Source organism: Haliotis rubra, unplaced genomic scaffold (genome assembly GCF_003918875.1).
Source record: "Haliotis rubra isolate DU_JTF1 unplaced genomic scaffold, ASM391887v1 Scf919, whole genome shotgun sequence".
Lineage (NCBI taxonomy): Eukaryota > Metazoa > Mollusca > Gastropoda > Lepetellida > Haliotidae > Haliotis > Haliotis rubra.
In genome coordinates this window covers 125,547-146,368 of record NW_025767656.1, presented here as the reverse complement: position 1 = coordinate 146,368, position 20,822 = coordinate 125,547, and the positions used below count along the sequence as shown (strand labels likewise).

General features: G+C 43.2%; 2 protein-coding genes across 4 annotated transcripts; one reads left to right on the top strand and one right to left on the bottom strand.

Annotated features, from left to right (window-relative positions):
* Nucleotides 1–853: 853 nt before the first annotated feature.
* On the top strand, nt 854–8,550 carry LOC124264284. 2 transcript variants are annotated; one of them, XM_046699024.1, is made up of 5 exons: nt 854–1,057; nt 2,880–3,479; nt 3,854–3,992; nt 5,420–5,619; nt 7,657–8,550. In XM_046699024.1, the coding sequence occupies exons 2-5, from the start codon at nt 2,939–2,941 to the stop codon at nt 7,719–7,721; spliced, it is 945 nt and encodes a 314-aa protein (XP_046554980.1). In that variant the 5' UTR covers nt 854–1,057; nt 2,880–2,938; the 3' UTR covers nt 7,722–8,550. The 2 variants fall into 2 exon arrangements, with proteins under 2 accessions (XP_046554980.1, XP_046554981.1); XM_046699025.1 differs by lacking the exon at nt 854–1,057 and adding an exon at nt 1,160–1,308.
* A 2,420-nt stretch (nt 8,551–10,970) lies between these two features.
* LOC124264283 lies at nt 10,971–20,822 on the bottom strand. Of its 2 annotated transcripts, XM_046699022.1 has the most exons (6): nt 20,549–20,822; nt 20,030–20,186; nt 17,658–17,784; nt 15,739–15,882; nt 15,412–15,456; nt 10,971–15,105 (listed from the first exon to the last, which is right to left on the bottom strand). In XM_046699022.1, exons 4-6 carry the CDS (start codon nt 15,863–15,865, stop codon nt 11,156–11,158), a joined length of 4,122 nt encoding a protein of 1,373 aa, XP_046554978.1. In that variant the 5' UTR covers nt 15,866–15,882; nt 17,658–17,784; nt 20,030–20,186; nt 20,549–20,822; the 3' UTR covers nt 10,971–11,155. The 2 variants fall into 2 exon arrangements, with proteins under 2 accessions (XP_046554978.1, XP_046554979.1); XM_046699023.1 differs by having other exon boundaries at nt 17,668–17,784; nt 20,030–20,822.

Here is a 20,822-nt window from a genome sequence, read left to right as displayed (position 1 = left end):
AAGGCTGGAGCACTAGTTATCTGTATGGCATAAGGCTGGATCACTAGGTATCGGTATGACATAAAACTGGATCACTAGGTATCTGTATGACATAAGGCTGGATCACTAGGTATCTGTATGACATAAGGCTGGATCAGTAGGTATCTGTATGACATAAGGCTGGATCAGTAGGTATCTGTATGACATAAGGCTGGATCACTAGGTATCTGTATGACATAAGACTGGATTACTAGGTATCTGTATGACATAAGGCTGGATCACTATGTATCCTATGGCATAAGGCTGGATCACCTGGTATCTGTACGACATAAGCCTGGAGCATTGGGTATCTGTATGACATAAGGCTGGATCACTAGGCATCTGTATGACATAAGGCTGGATCACAAGGTATCTGTATGACATAAGGCTGGATCACTTGGTATCTGTATGACGTAAGGCTGGATCATTAGATATCCTATGATATAAGGCTGGATCACTTGGTATCTGTATGACATAAGGCTGGAGCACTTGGTATCCTATGACATACTGCGGGATCACAAGGTATATAATAGTACATTTCAACACATACTCAATTTTACATGTGATTAATGTGTTCATATGTTACAGTAGGTACACATATTACATTTCAATTCATAAAGATTACATAACATAACTAAATATATTATATTGCACGGTTGTATACGGCAACTTCAGATCTCTCAGTCTCGACACGTTCACATTTTGAGACTATATCGGAAACCCAAAATCATATATGTTGGGCAACACTCGAGTCAGGTGTTGAACAAACACTCCTGTCTCAAAGGCATACCTTCAATCAGCACAAGCCCCGCCCTTCAAACAATCCCCCACCTACCCGTCAGACAGGTTTGTGTGGACAGGCACTGCAGGTACTGGGTATCACGCCGCTACATTACGGCAATCCATGTTGTCATGTCTACAAGAGAACATTTTCAAGTCCACTATGGATACGGAAGGAAGTGAACATGTGCTGCTTCGTGTTTGTTGTCTGACTACGAGTACACGATTGTTTCAGGACGAGAACGAGGCCAAGAATGAGGTCAGTACGAGTTGCCTATTCACATGTCGTGTTGATGTTTTGCCGGACGAGTGAGTTGGAGCATGGCGTCGGAGGATGTCGGTATAGCGTCTGTACTAGTAAACCTCCCTCGCACCCACCCGTCTGTAATTCTCTATACCACTACACAGAATTTGTCCCCTGGTGGAGCAGAGGGCTGTCGTGCTCGTAGTGGAGGGAATGAGTGGATTCTAACACCGAATGGAGGCTTATAGGATGTCTATGTTACAAGCGCGGGTGCTCCCGAAGCATATAGTTCACACAGTTTGTTTAGGAGAGCGATGACAGTTGGAGGCAACAAACCTATAACGAAAACCCACATATAAACTACGAGTAATCGTCACAACAAATATCACTTTATTATGTCTCACAGTGAGGCTGGAGAGCCCAGGTAAATATTAAAGAGAAGCAGCTCCGGGTACGCCAACCGTGTAATTGTTTTGTTCGTAAAACGGAATTGGTTGTGCAAAACAGTTTTGTAGCACTGTGGTAGTCTTTGTAATACATGGAAAAATGATAGTTTTTCAAACAGATCTCTGGGCTTGAATCGCCACGAATCACGGCTCTACTCCCTATAACGAGAGTACGTGCTCACTTGAGACTCAGATGAACAACCTTTGGTGCTCTTTGTGTACACTTCGAGTGACCACACCTAAAGGATTGCCGTGCTCCCTCACATGCCTTGTCATCTGTCTCTGTCACTACGGGCGTATTCCAAACCATGAAACCATGCACAACATCTGAATCATAGCACAAAGACACAGAGGAAGAAGAGTGAGAGAGAGAGAGCGAGAGAGAGAGAGAGAGAGAGAGAGATGTATCGTGGTGTATCAGCTATGGAGCTAGTCTAGTAGTTATCATTTTCAGACCCTGCACTTACAAATAGACAACGATCATAATGTTTTAATTGAATTGAGTTGGTCTGCTGTTTATAAGGTCATGTCGCGCTGACCCTTTATGGAGTATATGTTGATACAGCCGCCGAAAAGATCAAAGGATGCTATGAAAGTGTTCAGGTTACTGTCGCCCCAATAGATTATTTAGGTCTATACACATGTAAGCTCTTTGAGATCTTTATTTCAAATAATATTGTCATGGAAGATAAAGCTGACTATATTTGTCAGCAATGCAGACTACTTTAATATTTCTATACAGGGTTTAAATGTCCATACATCACTGGACATCTTAAATTGTTTACTCAGATATAATCTGCTAACATTAACACACTAATGTTTTTGAAGAAATATCTTAGTTTATGGAAACACTCAGCTGAATAATTTGAAAAATGTTATCCTTTAAATGGTATAATTCATACTGATATAAAATGTGGCGCAGCATTGTTAAAGCCGACGATGTCCCATTGTGTATAATATCATACCTATATGTTAATGTCGTACCCTGACAAAATAGAGAATGGCCAGGCATTAAAACCACAGTCAACCATTTGGTGACTTCAACATTTATGTAACCTGCACCAATCATACATACATACATACATACATACATACATACATACATACATACATACATACATACATACATACATACATACATACATACATACATACATACATACATACATATATATATATATGTCTCAATCATACATATGTGCAGGTTACATAAATGTTGAATGTTGAATGTTCAATATATATTTCAAGACAAGTTATGTTTAAAGAGTACATATTATGTCGCATCGATACCCCTCTCTCTTGGTCCACACCTGGTCATATAACATGTGTGTACTGATTACATGGCTTGAAAGCACAGTCAGTGTAGAAAGTGTAAATTTGCTCTGTTTCAGACAGAAACTGCAACAACGTCCCCTCTTGACGATGTGGCCACGCCATAAGCTGGATTAACATGAACCCAGGGTATTCCACTCCCAGGAACCATACCTTCCCTCGTGACGGTGTGACAGTCATCCCTTATGACCTTGACCCCGCCGTTGAAGGTCACGACGATAGTCCGCGTTTGACGTTCAGAACTCACTCAGGAGCTGCTTCTCTCGGAACAAGTGATGATGACGATCACCTTTCAGTGACGTCATTCCCGTTCCCACCCAGTCACAATGGGGAAGCTGAATATGGTGGCCAATCTTGTCCAAGCTCGAATCTACATTTTCACCCTGTGCGGTTAAAAAAGAAGTCTGTGTTTGTTACGTATTTTCTGACATTATTTTTGGGGATAGTTGGTGCTCATCATTTTTACCTTGGCCGCCCGAAATTTGGGACATTGTACATATTCACTGCGGGACTGCTTGGCCTAGGTTATGTTGTGGATCTGATTCGTGTGCCGTGGTTGGTTGAGAATGCAAACCTTGAACTTCACCATCCGGAGCTGAGGGGAAGGAAGTATCTCATGGACGCGTATCTTCTTTGGTTGCCTCCTTTTGGACTTTTAGGTTTGACCTCTCAATACAGAATTATGTAAAATGGTGAAAATTATCATGGGATAATGTGGACATTATGTTGTTCAAAGTTCTTATTTATCTGAAGTATCTGGCCAATAATATATCACTGTCTGTTTTCAGTTTTCAGTGCCACGAAGAATATGTTAAATCACTATCGTAATTTAATATAATATATTAAGGTCACTGTAAATAATTTAATATTTTTATAAATGTGGAGAAAAGTATCTTATTAATGCATTTTGTCGGACTCTGTTCACTAGAGTAACCGATACTTACTCTGGAATATACATATGAGTATAACGTTTTTCTCTTTATTAAAATATACATATACTGACATCGTATTATGTAAGTTTCCTTGTGTCCAGGTTTTCATCACATCTACTTGGGCAACGTGTACACAGCTATAGTGTACATGATATCACTTGGCGCTATAGTTCTGGGGTGGCTGTTGGATATCTGCTTTGTACCACTCATCTGGATGAAGATAGCAAATGTTGATTATCAGTAAGTTCGCTTATATTTTAGAATCAATGTCCCGCCTAATAAGACGAACCTATAAATGGGAATAAAATGATGTATTGGAATTATTTGTTTGATCGGCATTCTAGCAGTCAATAATGAAGCATACAACTTTAAGGACGGCAACTTCTGGCTTATTGCACAGAACGACGTTTTGGTGTAGATTCTTACACCGTTGTCAAGCTAAAGGCGACTACACCTAGCCGTTGTCAAGCTAGGGTCTGCAACCAGCTTAATAACGGTGTAGGAGCCTACACCGCACTGTTTCTCTATGCAATAAACTTGAGGTTGTCATCCATAAAGTTGTAGCAACTATATATTGTTGTATTGCCTACAACATCCCCGACAACGTAATGATATACAATAATGCTTACTAAAGGCTGTCTGGAAAAGTGATGCCATATTTGTGGAGTGCATGTCAAGCACGTCTATATGAGACATATTCCTAATTTAAACGGAAAGATTTCCGCTCGTAACCCCCGGTTTTGTTAATCATTCTATTCCTAAGAATAGATGGGATTTTTTTTATAGAAAGCCTACCTGAACCCTAACCCTAGACCTAACTCTTAACCTAACATTTTGCTAAATCTAAACCCTAAACCTAAACCCTAACCCCTAGAAATAGTCATAATAAATAGAATACATTTCAAGCGGGGGTTACGGGCGGAACTCTTACCCCTCATGAGAGATCAACAAAGGATTTAGATAGGACAAATAATTGACATGTGTCAACATCTTAATGTATTAATATGTAATGGTCGTTTAGGAAAAGATCATAATGTTGTTAAGACCACCTGTAAAGACAGATCTGTGGTTGATTATGTTATAACTACTCCTGTCTGTCTATCACATTTTACAGATTTTGAAATCTTAGATTACTCACCGCTATTTTCTGACGTGCATTGCCCCGTAAAGTTTTCACTCAGGCCACAATTCCTCAGACAGATGTCCAAACAAATACAAAGGGTAATTCAGAAAGAATTCCATTTGAAAGTAGAAAACCGAAAAGGTATGACACTGACTCATCCTCCACATTTCACCGCCGTGATATTGCTGGAATATTGCTAAAAGCGGCGTAAAACTAAACTCAGTCAGGCAGTCCACATTTCAATATCAATCAAGGCAAGGTGTGTGAACTGATTGAGTGCGCACGTGCAGCGCGAGAATCTCAGGTAAATAAACAAGTGATCAACAGCGATATCGGGAATGTGCTTATTGACGCCGCTTGTACAACTTTTGGAGAAAAGAAATCAAATGCCACTCATTCAAGCAATACGGATAAGCCCTAATTTCAAATATACAAATCCATTATTATGAAAAGATCAAGTAGCAATATACTGCCCTGTACAGCTGTTTTCTGTTTAACGACATGAGATGATGACAATGCCATACATTACCCACCTTTATTACAGACACGTTATCTCAACTGTAAATAATCACAATGCACCTGACAACACAGAGGTGATCAGACAACCTGATGTACTGTCATCACATGATTGTGTAGTTGTGATGTCATCTGATGACATGGCAATGGGTGAAGATGCTGGGAGACCCCGTGCAACACTGACGCTGTCTCCGCCGCCGTATTCTGAAGTGGATGAACTCGCTGGGGGTATGTAGACCGTGGTATTAGGTGTATACACTTACAGGCGCGAGTCATGCATGACGCCACCGCTACACCGTCATGAACGCGGTGTGCTGGAGAACACATAATCTCACGGGAAGAAGTATGGAAGTATTTAATGTTGACGTCACCCGACAGCGAGTGCTGACCTATCTATGAGGGTGTAACACACCATCTGACAGTGATATGACCGGGCTGTGAGGGTGTGACACACGCCCCGAGAGCCTGTGCTGACCTATCTGTTAGGTGTGACACACCACCTGAAAGTGATCTGATCTATATGTGATGGTATGACACACGCCCCGACAGTGATCTGACCTCTCTGTGAGGGTGTGACACACGACCTGACAGTGATCTGACCTATCTGTGAGGGTGTGACACACGCCCCGACAGTGATCTGATCTATCTATGAGGTGTGACACACGCCCCGACAGTGATCTGACCTATCTGTGAGGGTGTGACACACGACCTGACAGCCTGTGCTGACCTATCTGTGAGGGTGTGACACACGCCCCGACAGTGATCTGACCTATCTGTGAGGGTGTGACACACGACCTGACAGCCTGTGCTGACCTATCTGTGAGGGTGTGACACACGACCTGATAGCCTGTGCTGACCTATCTGTGAGGGTGTGACACACGACCTGACAGCTTGTGCTGACCTGTCTGTGAGGGTGGGACACACGCCCCGACAGTGATCTGACCTATCTGTGAGGGTGTGACACACGACCTGACAGCCTGTGCTGACCTATCTGTGAGGGTGTGACACACGCCCCGACAGTGATCTGACCTATCTGTGAGGGTGTGACACGCCCCGACACATGGCAGCCTGTGACACACGACCTGACAGCCTGTGACTGACCTATCTGTGAGGGTGTGACACACGCCCCGACAGTGATCTGACCTATCTGTGAGGGTGTGACACACGACCTGACAGCCTGTGCTGACCTATCTGTGAGGGTGGGACACACGCCCCGACAGTGATCTGGCCCATCTGTGAGGGTGTGACAAATAACCTGACAGCTTGTGCTGACCTGCCTGTGAGGGTGGGACACACGCCCCGACAGTGATCTGGCCCATCTGTGAGGGTGTGACACATAACCTGACAGCTTGTGCTGACCTGTCTGTGAGGGTGGGACACACGCCCCGACAGTGATCTGACCTATCTGTGAGGGTGTGACAGACGACCTGACAGCCTGTGCTGACCTATCTGTGAGGGTGTGACACACGCCCCGACAGTGATCGACCCGACAGCCTGTGCTGACCTATCTGTGAGGGTGTGACACACGACATGGCAGCCTGTGCTGACCTGTCTGGCAGGGTGTGACCTGTCTGTGAGGGTGTGACACACACGACCTGACAGCCTGTGCTGACCTATCTGTGAGGGTGTGACACACGACCTGACAGTGATCTGACCTATCTGTGAGGGTGTGACACACCACCCGACAGTGATCTGACCTATCTGTGAGGGTGTGACACACGACCCTACAGTGATCTGACCTATCTGTGAGGGTGTTACCTGACAGTGATCTGAGCAAGGATATGGTACTATTAAAACCTAGACACATAGCAAACCAGAATTCGAACCCACGATCACAGTTTTCAGGCATGCCCGACGGCCGTATTGTAGCACATATACATGTGGGCCCACTGTACTACTGTGTCCTCTCCCACCCTAGTGTGGTGATCTACCTTCACTTGGTGGCGATCTATAGCCTGTTTCAATATTGTATCGTCCCCTATAGTTAAACTGTTTTAAATAGATTTAATTACTAGTTTTAAATATATATCTGTGATAATCTCCTTGGTTTACTGTCCTTCACTGACAGGTGTTTATAATTTATGTTTTAATCATTATAAATCTATAACTTGTTTTTAGACACGATATGGCTGAAATATTGCCGATGTGACTTAAAATCTTAACTCACTCAATGTGTCATCTCCTCACTATTCCTGCACAGATGCACACATCACTACCACGTCACTGTTGTATGAAGCCATGTTGTACGCTGTTCCCTGGTTTCAGACGCCTGCAGTCCGCCCTCCTATGAAGAAGTACTAGCGATGAGTGCGCGAGAAAGCATCACTTGACAACACTGATGGGAGATATGTCAGGATGTCCTGAAAACGGTGCTTGCAAGCTGACATTCTATCGAACATACGTTGTGATATTCTGGTCATCCACTGATTGTACGATTGAAGGATTTTGTTACCTCCTCACTTTCGTCCTGACGATGTCTTAGCAGCATCCACTGTTAGCTGATAACCGCGATATGCACCAGTTTTTAAACAAAAAGTACTTTGCTGTGTTGGACCATGAACGGACTTCCTATGCTGGGAATCGAACCAGTTAGTATGGTGTGACAAGTGAACGTTTGGATCTCAAGACGTCCTCCACATCAATCTCCATAAATTGATTAACACTTTAAATAAACTTAAAGGTACTTTAAATATTTGTATTTGTAATAACATGAGATTTGGGGTTGTTTAGTAATGAAAACCACAAGGCTACCGGGTGTGAGCTGAGGGCACCAATGCGCTCCTTGTACGTAAAACCCTGAAACAATTGAATGTATATAATACATCTATAATGACTTCCAGACATAGTTATCAAATGTCTGGGCGTATTTGGATCTGGATAGTGAAAACAAAACACACCAAATGCCGCCTGTGCGGTTTTTCAGGGAGTTATGCAGGGAGTACAAACAGTACGATGAAAAAGCATTTGTCATCTAAACATCCAAATACTAGTTTGACCAGCCTAAACGTAGACAGGCCACTCTTGGGATATTTGCCAACTTTGGAATCGGTGCGAAAGGGCCACACACAACAATGCCCATGTGCGGTAGCGACCTGCGACCACACAACACTGTGAAAGGTGACACTATTGATACTGTTCATTAAACATCTTGAAATGTAACGTACGTGTTAATCGTTTTATTTCACATGATCTCTTTCAGTACACTTCAGTCATAATTTATCACCTAAAACAATTGAAAACGTAATTATGAAAGCGATTATCATCATAATACAATTGTCAGTAAATAATTTTGAAAAGAATTGTCCATCAATATCAGTTAAAATAGTTCCTTTTAACCGTCATGGATTCAACAAATTGCGCTGATTGTGTTCATTCCAATGGTTCTCAATAATTCACTTACAAACAATCGCTGATTATGTCTGCGTCACGTGATGCTCATAATGTACAGCAACCTGAACCCAAGGCGGCAAAGTCGCCACACCTAATAGTCAGGTCGTGCTATTTACATGTACTAAGTAAATTAGAAATGCATGAAATTACCATGAAATTAAATCAATCAATATCATTTTGAGTATGCATAATCAAGTGCATGTTTTTTATTATTTTGTAGTCCGTGATTTTACATTATTATAACAATGGAAAATGTAAGCCACATGACGATATCAAGTCGGAATAAAGTAAGTGTTAACTTGCATGATGGGAACACATTCCATGCCTTAAACTGTAATGGTTTAACATCATGTATGTGTATTACTAAGTTACCAACTTCAACATTGATCAAACAATCATCGTAGTGTGTAATGTCGTGCCAGTTATGCTAGGGTTACACTATGTTCCGGACGGCCACGGCAGCCCCGTTTCGCCGAAACAGGGACAAAACGGAATGGACTTAAGACAATGTAGGGGAACTGAATGAGCAAACGTGACAGTCCGTGATTGCCGTGGATGCCGTGCCAGATTTTCAAACTGTTCCAAAACTTGCCACGGCAGTCACGGTACGAATGAGAAACCAAGTAGGCCGTAGTAAAACGGGGGAAACGCAACAAAACGTGACGGCACGTAATAGGCCTTAACAAAACGTGTAGACGGTCCGTAGTGGGTCCGTAGTGGGACGGGAGGCATGTGTATTCCCCGGCATCTCACGGTCCTTTAAGTTTCGTCACATTCGGTCACGTTTGTCTGGCGTTTTGTCACGGTTGTTTCACCCTTGTTACCCTTTTTTCCCCGGTTCTCACGGCAAGCTAGGTTGTATGGAAGCCGATTGTACCGTTCGATCACGACGCATCTAGGCGTGTGACGGTTTACAGGGCCAGCGAGATACGGCACGTTGCGTTCTCTGGCATTCCCGCTCTGCAGCAGAAGCTGGCCTCCTTGCTGACGCAAGGACTCAATATATGCCCTCAGCAAACATACAAACACAAAATCTTCTTCATCTTGGGTTTTTTATGCTGCTCCGAGGGCACAAACGTGCTCCAAAGCTGGCCGGCGTCCACGTTTCATCCTTAGACAGTATTGACAATACGAGCAAAACTTGTCAAAACCTTGATCGAAACGTAGGAAACACGAGGGAACATATCAGAACACGACAGGCCGGGAGGAAACATTATGGCATCTGTAGTGGACTGCGGGCGAACCGTCTTTGAGCTTCCGGGACTCAGCAGCCCGTTTTCCCAACGGCCCATCACGGATACCGTGATAGACCGTGAGAAAACTTAGCAGGACCGAATAAAACTTGACTTTGGACGGGGAAAAATGGCCAAATTCCCACGGCGCACCACGTTTCCGGGAAACAGGGCTGCCGTGGCCGCCGGGAACATAGTGTAATCCTAGCATTACGCTATGGCTTGCTTGAAAGGTATGAATTTCGAGTACTTGGGTCCGAGTCGAGTCCGGACTCGCTGAAGCGCCAACATACTGAACCATCCACTTTCATGATCTGGCCTGTAGATATGGCCTGCAGATAGGCACACACAGACACAGACACACACACACACGCAGACAGACAGACAGACACACACACAGACAGAAAGACACACACACACCGTAGCTCCCTCTACCTACCAAGTAAAAACATTGACTACACAACAGTCTCGTTTCCTGCTGATGGGTTCCGTCCTATTGCGCAAATTAGTACAATAACCAGTCAATAGAATTTTGAGACCAACTCATTCAACTGGATATATACATATTAATCAATATTATTTGATACATCTAATCACTTGTATATTGCAACCCTACGCTCTTTCTAATCCTTGGAAATACGTCGTGCCCCGAGCTCTGACAAACGGAAATCTGGAAATCTTGGAAATCTCAAAACGAGTTTGGCGGTCTGGTTCGAATTTGATATTATATCAATCACATTGTACGTTACAAAAATACACTTAATAAGCGCAAAGAACATATAACAGGTGTAACCAGTGAGCCAGATGAATTGTGAATCATTGTCCGGCCTCTTCAAACAGGGGCAGTCTGTGACGTCTTAGTTAACGACATGCTACCTTAACCTCGACATAAAATATAGAAATACGATTTTTTTTAAACTTTAACATTAAAATTAATTGTAAATACCATTTTCTTATGAAACAATGAATTGGCATTTAGTGTAACCATAGGTGTTTGTGGTGTCTCTTTTCACTTTCACACGAGACAATTCGGATCGGCTGAAAAGTAGGCCATTGTCTGAATTGGTTAGTGAGACTCGTGATTCGGTTTGCTTGTAGGCTGTGTTCCTGCACTATGATGTTTGGTGTATATATCTGCTGGTTTACTTCCTGCGATATATAACGGTCTCGCCATGTGCACACCTACAGTGGTCGAGGAGAGCAGTGACATTATCTTCACACCCACTGCTCAGTGCATACTGAAGCGCCGTGCAACCATTTCTGTCTTCAACATTTGGATCAGCACCTTTGTCCAGTAGAATCTTCACATTCTCTTCACAATCATACACTTTGGCGGCAAAGTGTAAAGGAGTACAACCGTCTTTGTCTTGTGTGGATGGAGGGGAACCGTTCTCCAAAAGCATTTTCACAGTTCTGCTTCCATGTACCCCTGCTGCGTAGTGTAGAGCGGCACGACCATTTCCGTCCTGAGCACCAGCGTCAACACCGTTATCCAGGAGCACCTGGAGATTCTCCACACAGTCTCTCTCTCTTGCGGCGTAGTGTAATGGGGTACATCCATCTTTATCTCTAGGCAACGGACCATCCATTTTCTCTAAGAGATTCTTCAAGTTCCCATCACAATACAATTGTTCTGCTGCATAGTGAACTGGTGTTCTGCCATCTTTATCCTGTGCCCATATGTCAGCACCACCCTGCAGCAGCAACTTCACATTATCTTTACAATCCCTCTGTTGTGCTGCATAGTGCAATGGCGTGCAGCCATTTCTGTCTTTAGCACCCACGTCAGCACCTCCTTCGACTAATGAGGTCATAGCCATTCCAGTACCCCAGCTCTTCGCAGCATAGTGCAATGGGGTGCAGCCACTTCTGTCTTTTATGTCTGGATTACCTGCCTTCTCAAGAAGTAACTTCACATTCTCACGTCCATTAGATGACCTAGCTGCATAGTGTAAAGGTGCACAGTCATCGAAGTCTTTGGCACTGAGGTCACCACCGTTCGCGATCAGGGTCGTGATAATGTCCTGAGACCTCTCTTGCACTGCGCAGTGTAAAGGAGTACAACCAAATCTGCCGTGAATATTTGGATCCGCACCTCCCTCGAGGAGAAGGTCTACAATTTCACTTGTTACCGACACCGACACCGCATAATGTAGTGGTGTATCACCACCTGCATCTTGTACACGTGGGTTTGCACATCTCTCCAACAGAAATTTGACAATGCACGTGTTAATCCGAGGGTCTGATATAGAATCATGTTGTCCACATGCTATATGTAAGGGCGTTGTACCATCAGTGTCTCTCGTGTTGACATCCAGTCCCATATCTACAAGCAGCTCAGCTACCTCTTCATCACCGCATCCTGCAGCATAGAACAACACATTTCTACCCAGGTTGTCAACACCGTCTAAAGGAATGTTGTGCACATCTTTGAAGTAAAAGATTAAGTCAACAGCTGCAGTTTCTGACTTTCCTGCGTAGTGCATAACACTCCGACCATTGCAGTCTAATACAGATACATCGGTCCCAAGAGTGATCACATGTTTTATCATCTCCAGTTCACACATGCTGACTATATCAAACAATACTGGCTTTCCATCAGCGTCTTTCTGATTCAAGTCAGCCCCTTTGCCACAGAGATAGCGAACAGTGTCAAAGTCTTGATAAGCAGCAGCCTTGAGGAGACAGCATCTGTCATTAAAGTCAAGCTCATTGACATCGCTTCCAGCTTCTATAAAAGCCTTGACTATTTCAACGTGAGTGTCAGACTCCGTGTGCGGGAACCCGTACGGGTATAGGTCAGTGAAAGCAGTTTTCCCGTTCCGCGACGTTTCACAAACAGATGCTCCAGCATTCAGCAGGGTTTTCACATGCCCCACGTGCATCCTGGCAGCAGCAATATGGAGCATTGTTTGTCCCAGTGAATTCTTCCTGATAACATCGGCTCCAGCATGTAACAGTGGTATTATGACATCGGAGCTGTCATTATATTGTATTGCAAGCTCTAACGCACTGAGATTTGGAGACCAGTAATTGGCGGGTTCTGATTCATTCAGGAAGTCGGCTGGTGGTACACCCTTCTGTTGTAGGAACTCTATCAACAGATCCACACATTCAGCACCACCAAATGCCGCTGCCTGTTGCAAAGATGTTGTGTCCAGAAATAGAGATGATCCTCTATACGTCTTCAAGGGATCACACTTCGGGTTCTGTAGGAAGCATCTGAGGATTGTAGCATCTGAATGAGCAGCGGTCAGCCACACCAGATAATCAAGGTCAATGTCATCACTTGCTGACGACAACACATCAACTGTTTCCACATAGTTAGCGATGTCGCCAGGAACTATTAAGGCAGGGTCGGTGGGAATTTTCACAAACTTCTTCAATAACATTTCTAAATGTAGTTGAATTACATGTCTCCTTTCTCCCTTCAACAGCTTCACCAGCAGGTTTACAACCTTGGTACTTCCGCTCATCACAGCGATGCCAAACAAGTGATCCAGATTGCTCACACCTTCGAGACGGTTCTCAAAGCGTGATAGAATTGCATCTGTATATCTTTCTTCTATGTTCGGTGACTGACACAGAGCTCGAAAGCAATCTTCATTTGGATCCGCGCCCATAGAAAGCAAGTCTCTGATAAGGTCGTTGTCCTCAGTATATATAGCGCAAGCCAAACAATTGGGCAAATGGACAGAAATGTCCAGCTCTTCCAGACATACAGACTGCAACACAAGCATCATCTTTTTCAAAATGATATCTGAGAGAAGCACACTGTGTTCAAACAAAGGATATGTCTGTAGTAGCACAACAGGGTGGTCAACACTCACAGCTGTTGGCTTGTGTTCATGCAGAAGTATCTTACACTTTTCACCGGTCCATGTGTTAACCAGAAACTGCACAAACTCCTTGTGGTGAAATGATGGATGATGTAGGATAGTTTCATACTCATCAGACATCAATATTTCTGTCAATCGATGAGCAAAATCTGGAAAATACTGTTCTGATAGGCATAAAGTTGTATCGAGTCCGTCTGTGTCTCCTGCATGTGTCCTCACTAACTCCACCAGTATATCAGCGGGGCATGTGTCAATGCAAATATCTGGATACTTCTTTGAGATACTAATGAACATGGCATCAGACACCGATTGGTGTTGGAACATATATCCACTGTCTGTCTGAAGCAGGTACACGTCGCAGAGGGCTTCAGCCTTCTTGTTGATGTCTGCAAGGGTTACCTGTTCTGATATTCCACTGCAGCATTGTTGCAGACTTTGTATAAGTGTTGTGATCGGCCGTTGGAACGGGCATAGCATTTCTTCATTTAAGTATCCTTTGCTCATCAACACAATCAGTAACACAAGGTAGCCAAGGCCGTCACATTCGTGCAACGTATCCACGTCTTCCAAGATGAATTCCAGTGGGTTGTGAAAGAAACTGACGCTTTTCTCCTGTGCCCTTGTGCTGTTGGAGAAGTATGTACAGCACTGGGGGAACCCAAGGGAGACCTCGGTCTCGGTTAATGTTTCCAGTTCACTTACACTGAAGTCAACCTTACACACTTTTCGCAGCATTTTTCGTTTTTCACTTGCTGTTAATGAATACTTGCTTCCATCCAAGTCAATGTGGATAGCTTTTCTGATCAGAGGACTAGTTTTCACTTTACTGTTACACAAAGCAGATATGTCTGATCTGGAAGTGAGTACAAAGAATATGTCACCTGGTAGAGCGTGGGGCCACATCATGTCAAAGTATCTCTCACATCCAACCACTTGCTGAGGATCCAAGTTGCTCGTGCCATATATGTCATCTATCAACACAATAAACTTTTCACTGGGGCCGCTGCTGTCATTGGCTGACCGTTTCGGGATGACATCCCACTGCTGCCATGCTGACAGGATGATGGGTGTCCTTCCTGTCTCTTTTGAGATTTTGGACATAAGGCGGATCGCTAGCCTGGACTTCCCTGATCCCGACTTCCCTTCTATGTAAACAGACCCGCTGCTGGTAAACAGCCGCATCACAGACCTCTCGGCGCGGGTTGAAACATGTTGTTGTGAATTAACCTGGTTGATACGAGCCCAAGCAGAATCTAAAACAATAAGAACACATTAGTAATAATTATATTTGCAACATAGCCAATTGGCATACAAAGAGCGTGTTTGATACGATTATGCAGAGATGCCTGCAGATTCCACAGCTCTTTTGAGTGATAATGGGAAAGTGTTTGTCAAACTCCAGTGAAATACGCTTTCATGCAAATACTATGTAACTGTATCAAATATGAATTATGCCAATGTGTTGTCGAATTGCCACGATTCAAACACTGCAAATAGTTTGAGCCTCCCATTTATACATTTGTTTTGATGCATGAACATTAACCATTGTTTATACTCACTGACGATGTTTTCAAAGGGAGATTGCCCGGCGGTAACCTCGGCTCCTTTAGCAGACACAAAAAGTCTATTAAGATTACTAGTAAAATAGCTAGGAGGATGAACCCTTCATTACACAGTATCGATTACACATCCATAAATCAATCTAATGATCAATCAACTACACACATATCAATATCCGCAATGCTCCAAATCTTTGTACATGAAATGATTTGTAGAAATATCCAAATAATGGTCTGTGTTTTCATGGAAAAGGCATTTTTTTAAAACAGACGTTTACAATTATCAAAGCTACACTTGGAAAAGTTACTTTCTAGGTTCAGACATACCTTTGTATATAATTCTATTAACATGTGAGACATCACTGTCAATGTTGACAGAAACAGCGTCGATCTCGTTAACGATCGTTGTCCTTGTGCAGTCAGCCACATTATTAGCCGACGCTGTCGTCGCCATAGTTTCTGCTGTTGTTCCTGTATACATGAATGGGACAAGGATGGTATTAAAACATATCTCCCCCGTTACTTCAGTACAGTTGGAGTGAGTGAGTTGTTCCTGTATACATGAATGGGACAAGGATGGTATTAAAACATATCTCCCCCGTTACTTCAGTACAGTTGGAGTGAGTGAGTTGTTCCTGTATACATGAATGGGACAAGGATGGTATTAAAACATATCTCCCCCGTTACTTCAGTACAGTTGGAGTGAGTGAGTTGTTCCTGTATACATAAATGGGACAAGGATGGTATTAAAACATATCTCCCCCGTTACTTCAGTACAGTTGGAGTGAGTGAGTTGTTCCTGTATACATGAATGGGACAAGGATGGTATTAAAACATATCTCCCCCGTTACTTCAGTACAGTTGGAGTGAGTGAGTTGTTCCTGTATACATGAATGGGACAAGGATGGTATTAAAACATATCTCCCCCGTTACTTCAGTACAGTTGGAGTTACAGTCCGTTTGAGACAAAATGATACCGATGAGTTGCAAGCTAACACAAAAACAAATAGACATAAAAGAATCGAACCAACGCGGACTGCAATAAAAACAACAGACCAACTCTAGAAAAAAATTTGCACAATTTGTGTCACAAAAATAAAAAAGTTGTTTAAGAAACTGTCATCATTTATTTGTGCGTTTTCCAAGTATGTTACAAGGGCGCATTGGCACCTAAAGGAACAGCGCGAAAAGCGAGATGCACGTGCGTTAACGGGTTCTCAACAAAGTTTTGAGCTGGCGAGATGACACGTTTCCCCAGCTGCACAGTCAGTGCCCTGTATGTACTTAGTAATTGCATACCTGGGTCACCCCCTATCATTTTCATCCTTCAAGAAATGATAGACTTTGTAAATTATAGACTTTCATTTTCTCTCACTTTGTCAATCAGCAGTAATCACATGTCTCTGACGTCACTAATGCACGTGCATCTCGCTTTTCGCGCTGTTCCTTTAGTTGCCACTGCGCCCTTGTTACAACCTTGGGAAACGCACAAATAAATGATGACAGTTTCTTAAACAACTTTTTAACATTTTTTCTAGAGTTGGTCTGTTGTTTTTATTGCGGTCCGCGTTAGTTTGATTGTTTTATGTCTATTTGTTTTTGTGTTAGATTGCAATTCATCGGTATCATTTTGTCTCAAACGGACTGTAGTCAGTTGGGGTTTACGCCACTTTTAGCAATATTCCAGCAATATCACGGCGGGGGACACCAGAAATGGGCTTCACTCATAGTACCCATGTGGGGATTCGAACCCGGGTCTTCGGCGTGACGAGCCAACGCTTTAACCACTAGACTACCCCACCGCCCCACAATGCAGTTGGAAGTACGTCGGGCAATATCTCAGTTAAATCAAACTGCATTAATTTCACTTGAAAGGTAGGTGGGGAAAAGTACTAGAGGGCGGGGCCGGGGGGTCAACAATTTTGTAAATAGATTTTTTTTATGCTTAAAAATTATGGGAAGGGGGTGGGTGTGTCATTCAGTTTGTACATGACACGCAGGGGGTCAATTACTTTGTTCATATATTTTAGGGGTGGGGGCATTCACATTGTACATACTTCTCCATAAAAATCATCACCCCCACCCACCTCGCCATAAGTTATGAACGGTCCCTAGTTACGCTGACTATGTTGGATACTGTGATGAAACACACAAACCCGGAAGTATGATCAACACAACAACGCAGGAGGGTGTCTGTGGGCAGTTTGAGTTTTGAACACATGGAATTCTGTACATGGAGGTATAACCTGTACTTACTGAAGCCGTGGCTACTGTAGGCTAGGCGTGGCAGCTACTGGATCTAGTACCACTCTCATCCACACCGTCCTGGCGACATGGTAAACATGCTGCGGAAGTACAGCTGTGTTACCTCCCCTGATAATGTAAAGTAAAATGTATATTTTATTGACGTTTCGCCGAGTGTTGCACAGGGACAATATAAACCTGTACGCATATATGTCGATTACACCCGGCATGAAGTAACATGCACTGACTATAGGTAGGCTAATCATCTCGCTAGTAAATCGGAGACATCAATTACCTTGCGAGTACAAGAGTGAGTGAGTATGGTTTTACGCCGCATTTAGCAATGTTCCAGCAATATCACGGCGGGGGGACACCAGAAATGGGCTTCACACATCGTACCCACGCGGGGAATCTAACCCAGGTCCTCAGCGCGACGAGCGCACACTGTAACCACTAGGCTAACACCCCCCTACCCTGTGAGTGAGTGAGTGAGTTTAGTTTTATGCCGCACGCAGCAGTATTCCAGCTATATGGTGGCGGTCTGTAAATATTCGAGTGACTATTCAGTGATCAACAGTATGAGCATCGATCTACGCACCTGGGATACGATGTTATGTGTCAACCAAGTCAGCGAGCCTGACCACCCGTTCCCGTTAGTTGCCCCTTACAAGCGTGGATTACTGAAAACCAATCCTACCCCGGATCTTCACGGGTACCGCGAGTAGAAGATGAAGTCACTTTGCCTGTTATTCTCAGTTGCATGATTAAGGGACACTACGCCCTGTTCGTCCCTGGACGTTGGATCCAGATTATTGTATCTCTTTCTTTATAACAAGATCCGTCCCTCCCCCAGTGAATCACAGTCAGGGATCTGTAGCAAAATATGTTGAGAAATATGCAGTATCATCTGGTACAAAACAGGTCCCAAGCAAACCACTTACCTTTAGTTCAAATACATGTAGCTAAGTTCATGGCCAGATATCTGTAAACATCGATGTTTGTCGGTAACAATATCCCAACTTGTACCCACATCTTACAGTCTATAATCTGTCATGTATTTCAGATCGGTTTAACCCCGAGCGAGATCGCAAGGGGATTAGTGCTAACAAGGGATTAGTTCACAGAGTTCAGTTATCCGGCTACTAGCGTGTGTATAATTAATCACCGGGCCAGCTGGCAAACATGTTAAGGGGTGGGCACGGTTATTTCTCGAAAAGTCGTCCCAAAGTCAGCCAAATATTCATTTGTGAGCGTCAACGCTCCGGACATCCCAACTGTCAGGACAGACAGGTATGTTGCTCGCTATTATACAACAGGTATTGTTGACATGTCTATCTGACTGACCTACTGACTGACTGACTGACTGACTATCAGACTGATTGATAACATTAAATTTAAGAGATAATGATAATAATAATTGTATGTATGTTGAATTCTTAAATCCATTGACTACTCTACCACCATCGCCACTATGACTTTCACGACCCTGTACTACTGTTACTATACTACTCACACTTTGCTAAGGGTCACAAAAATTCCCAACTTTACTTAAACATACATTTATAATTTGAAATTGTATCCATTTAAAACCAGATAAATAATGATATGGTAACCCCTTCTTTAGGCAAATAGCTTTAATCTAACCTTATGTACTTGATACATGAGTAACCATAAAAATGGTTTTTATGGCACCAATCAACCATTTTGCAAATTATGGAACGAGTCATTGACAAGTACACAACACCTGTCAGTAGCAGGTATGGGATCCACAAGATGCAGTGACATACTGAAACCTAGGATCCATGCTTTCAATATGCTTAGATATTTAAACCAAATTAGACCCAACATCATAGTTTTCTGTTGAATCAATGGTTTGATCCTTAGCAAAGTGTGAATAGTATACTACAACTACTGCTACTACTACTACTACAACTACTACTACTACTACTACTGCTACTGCTGCTGCTGCTACTACTACTACTACTACTACTACTACTACTACTACAACTACTACTACTACTACTACTACTACTACTACTGCTGCTGCTGCTACTACTACTACTACTACAACTACTACTACTACTACTGCTACTACTACTACTACAACTACTACTACTACTACTACTACTGCTGCTACTACTACTACTACTACTACTACTGCTACTACTACTACTACTGCTACTACTACTACTGCTACTACTACTACTACTACTGCTGCTACTACTGCTACTACTACTACTACTGCTTCTACTACTACTGCTACTACTACTACTGCTACAATTACTACTACTGCTACTACTACTACTACTGCTGCTATTGCTGCTGCTGCTGCTATTGCTGCTGCTGCTATGGCTGCTCCTACGTCTATAGTTACCAGAAAGATCCGGTTTTAAAGTTGGTCCTCAGTGACCCATGCTTGTTGTTTGAGGCGACTAACGGGATTGCAGGTTTTCAGGCTCGCTGATTCGTTGACGTAATACTATGATGTCATAATCACATGTAGATGCTCATGATGTCAGTCACTGTGTGGTCTGGAGAATGTTGAACACAGAACTACATTATAAAACTTCGATAATGCTAGGTGGGAGGTAAAACAACAAAGAACCAAATATCTACAACGAAAATCAATGTTGCACAAGGACCATACTTTATGACTTAATGAATCAGGGATTGGATCACTTTACATTTGTCCCTCAAGTGTCTACATATGTGTTCTGCTTTCGCCAGTTAGAAGTGAGTTTTTGGCAAATCACTGCATCATAAACCTTTTTCTGTGGCATACCAACGTTTGGTTATGGCGCACGGACAAGTCAGCGCACTGTCTTGTCACACGTACATACGAATAGACAAAGATATTCTCACAAGCACTTCATTACCGCACATTCATAACGACCTGTCTGACAACAGTTCTAGACCCTGTCCCACCTTCAGCCAGGGATTATCCGGGATAAGCTATAGACCACATCCAGTATGTATCGTACTCATTACACCTAAGGTAAACCGGACCAGTCAACAGTTCACAATAATTACTCACAGGTAACATACAAAATAGATACAAGATAACAACTTTGATACTGGATCTAAAACAATTATAGAGGAATTGTAAGAGCAGAAAACTTGCAAACAATGGCATGATGGTGCCGGGAGAAATGACTGACTGAGTGACT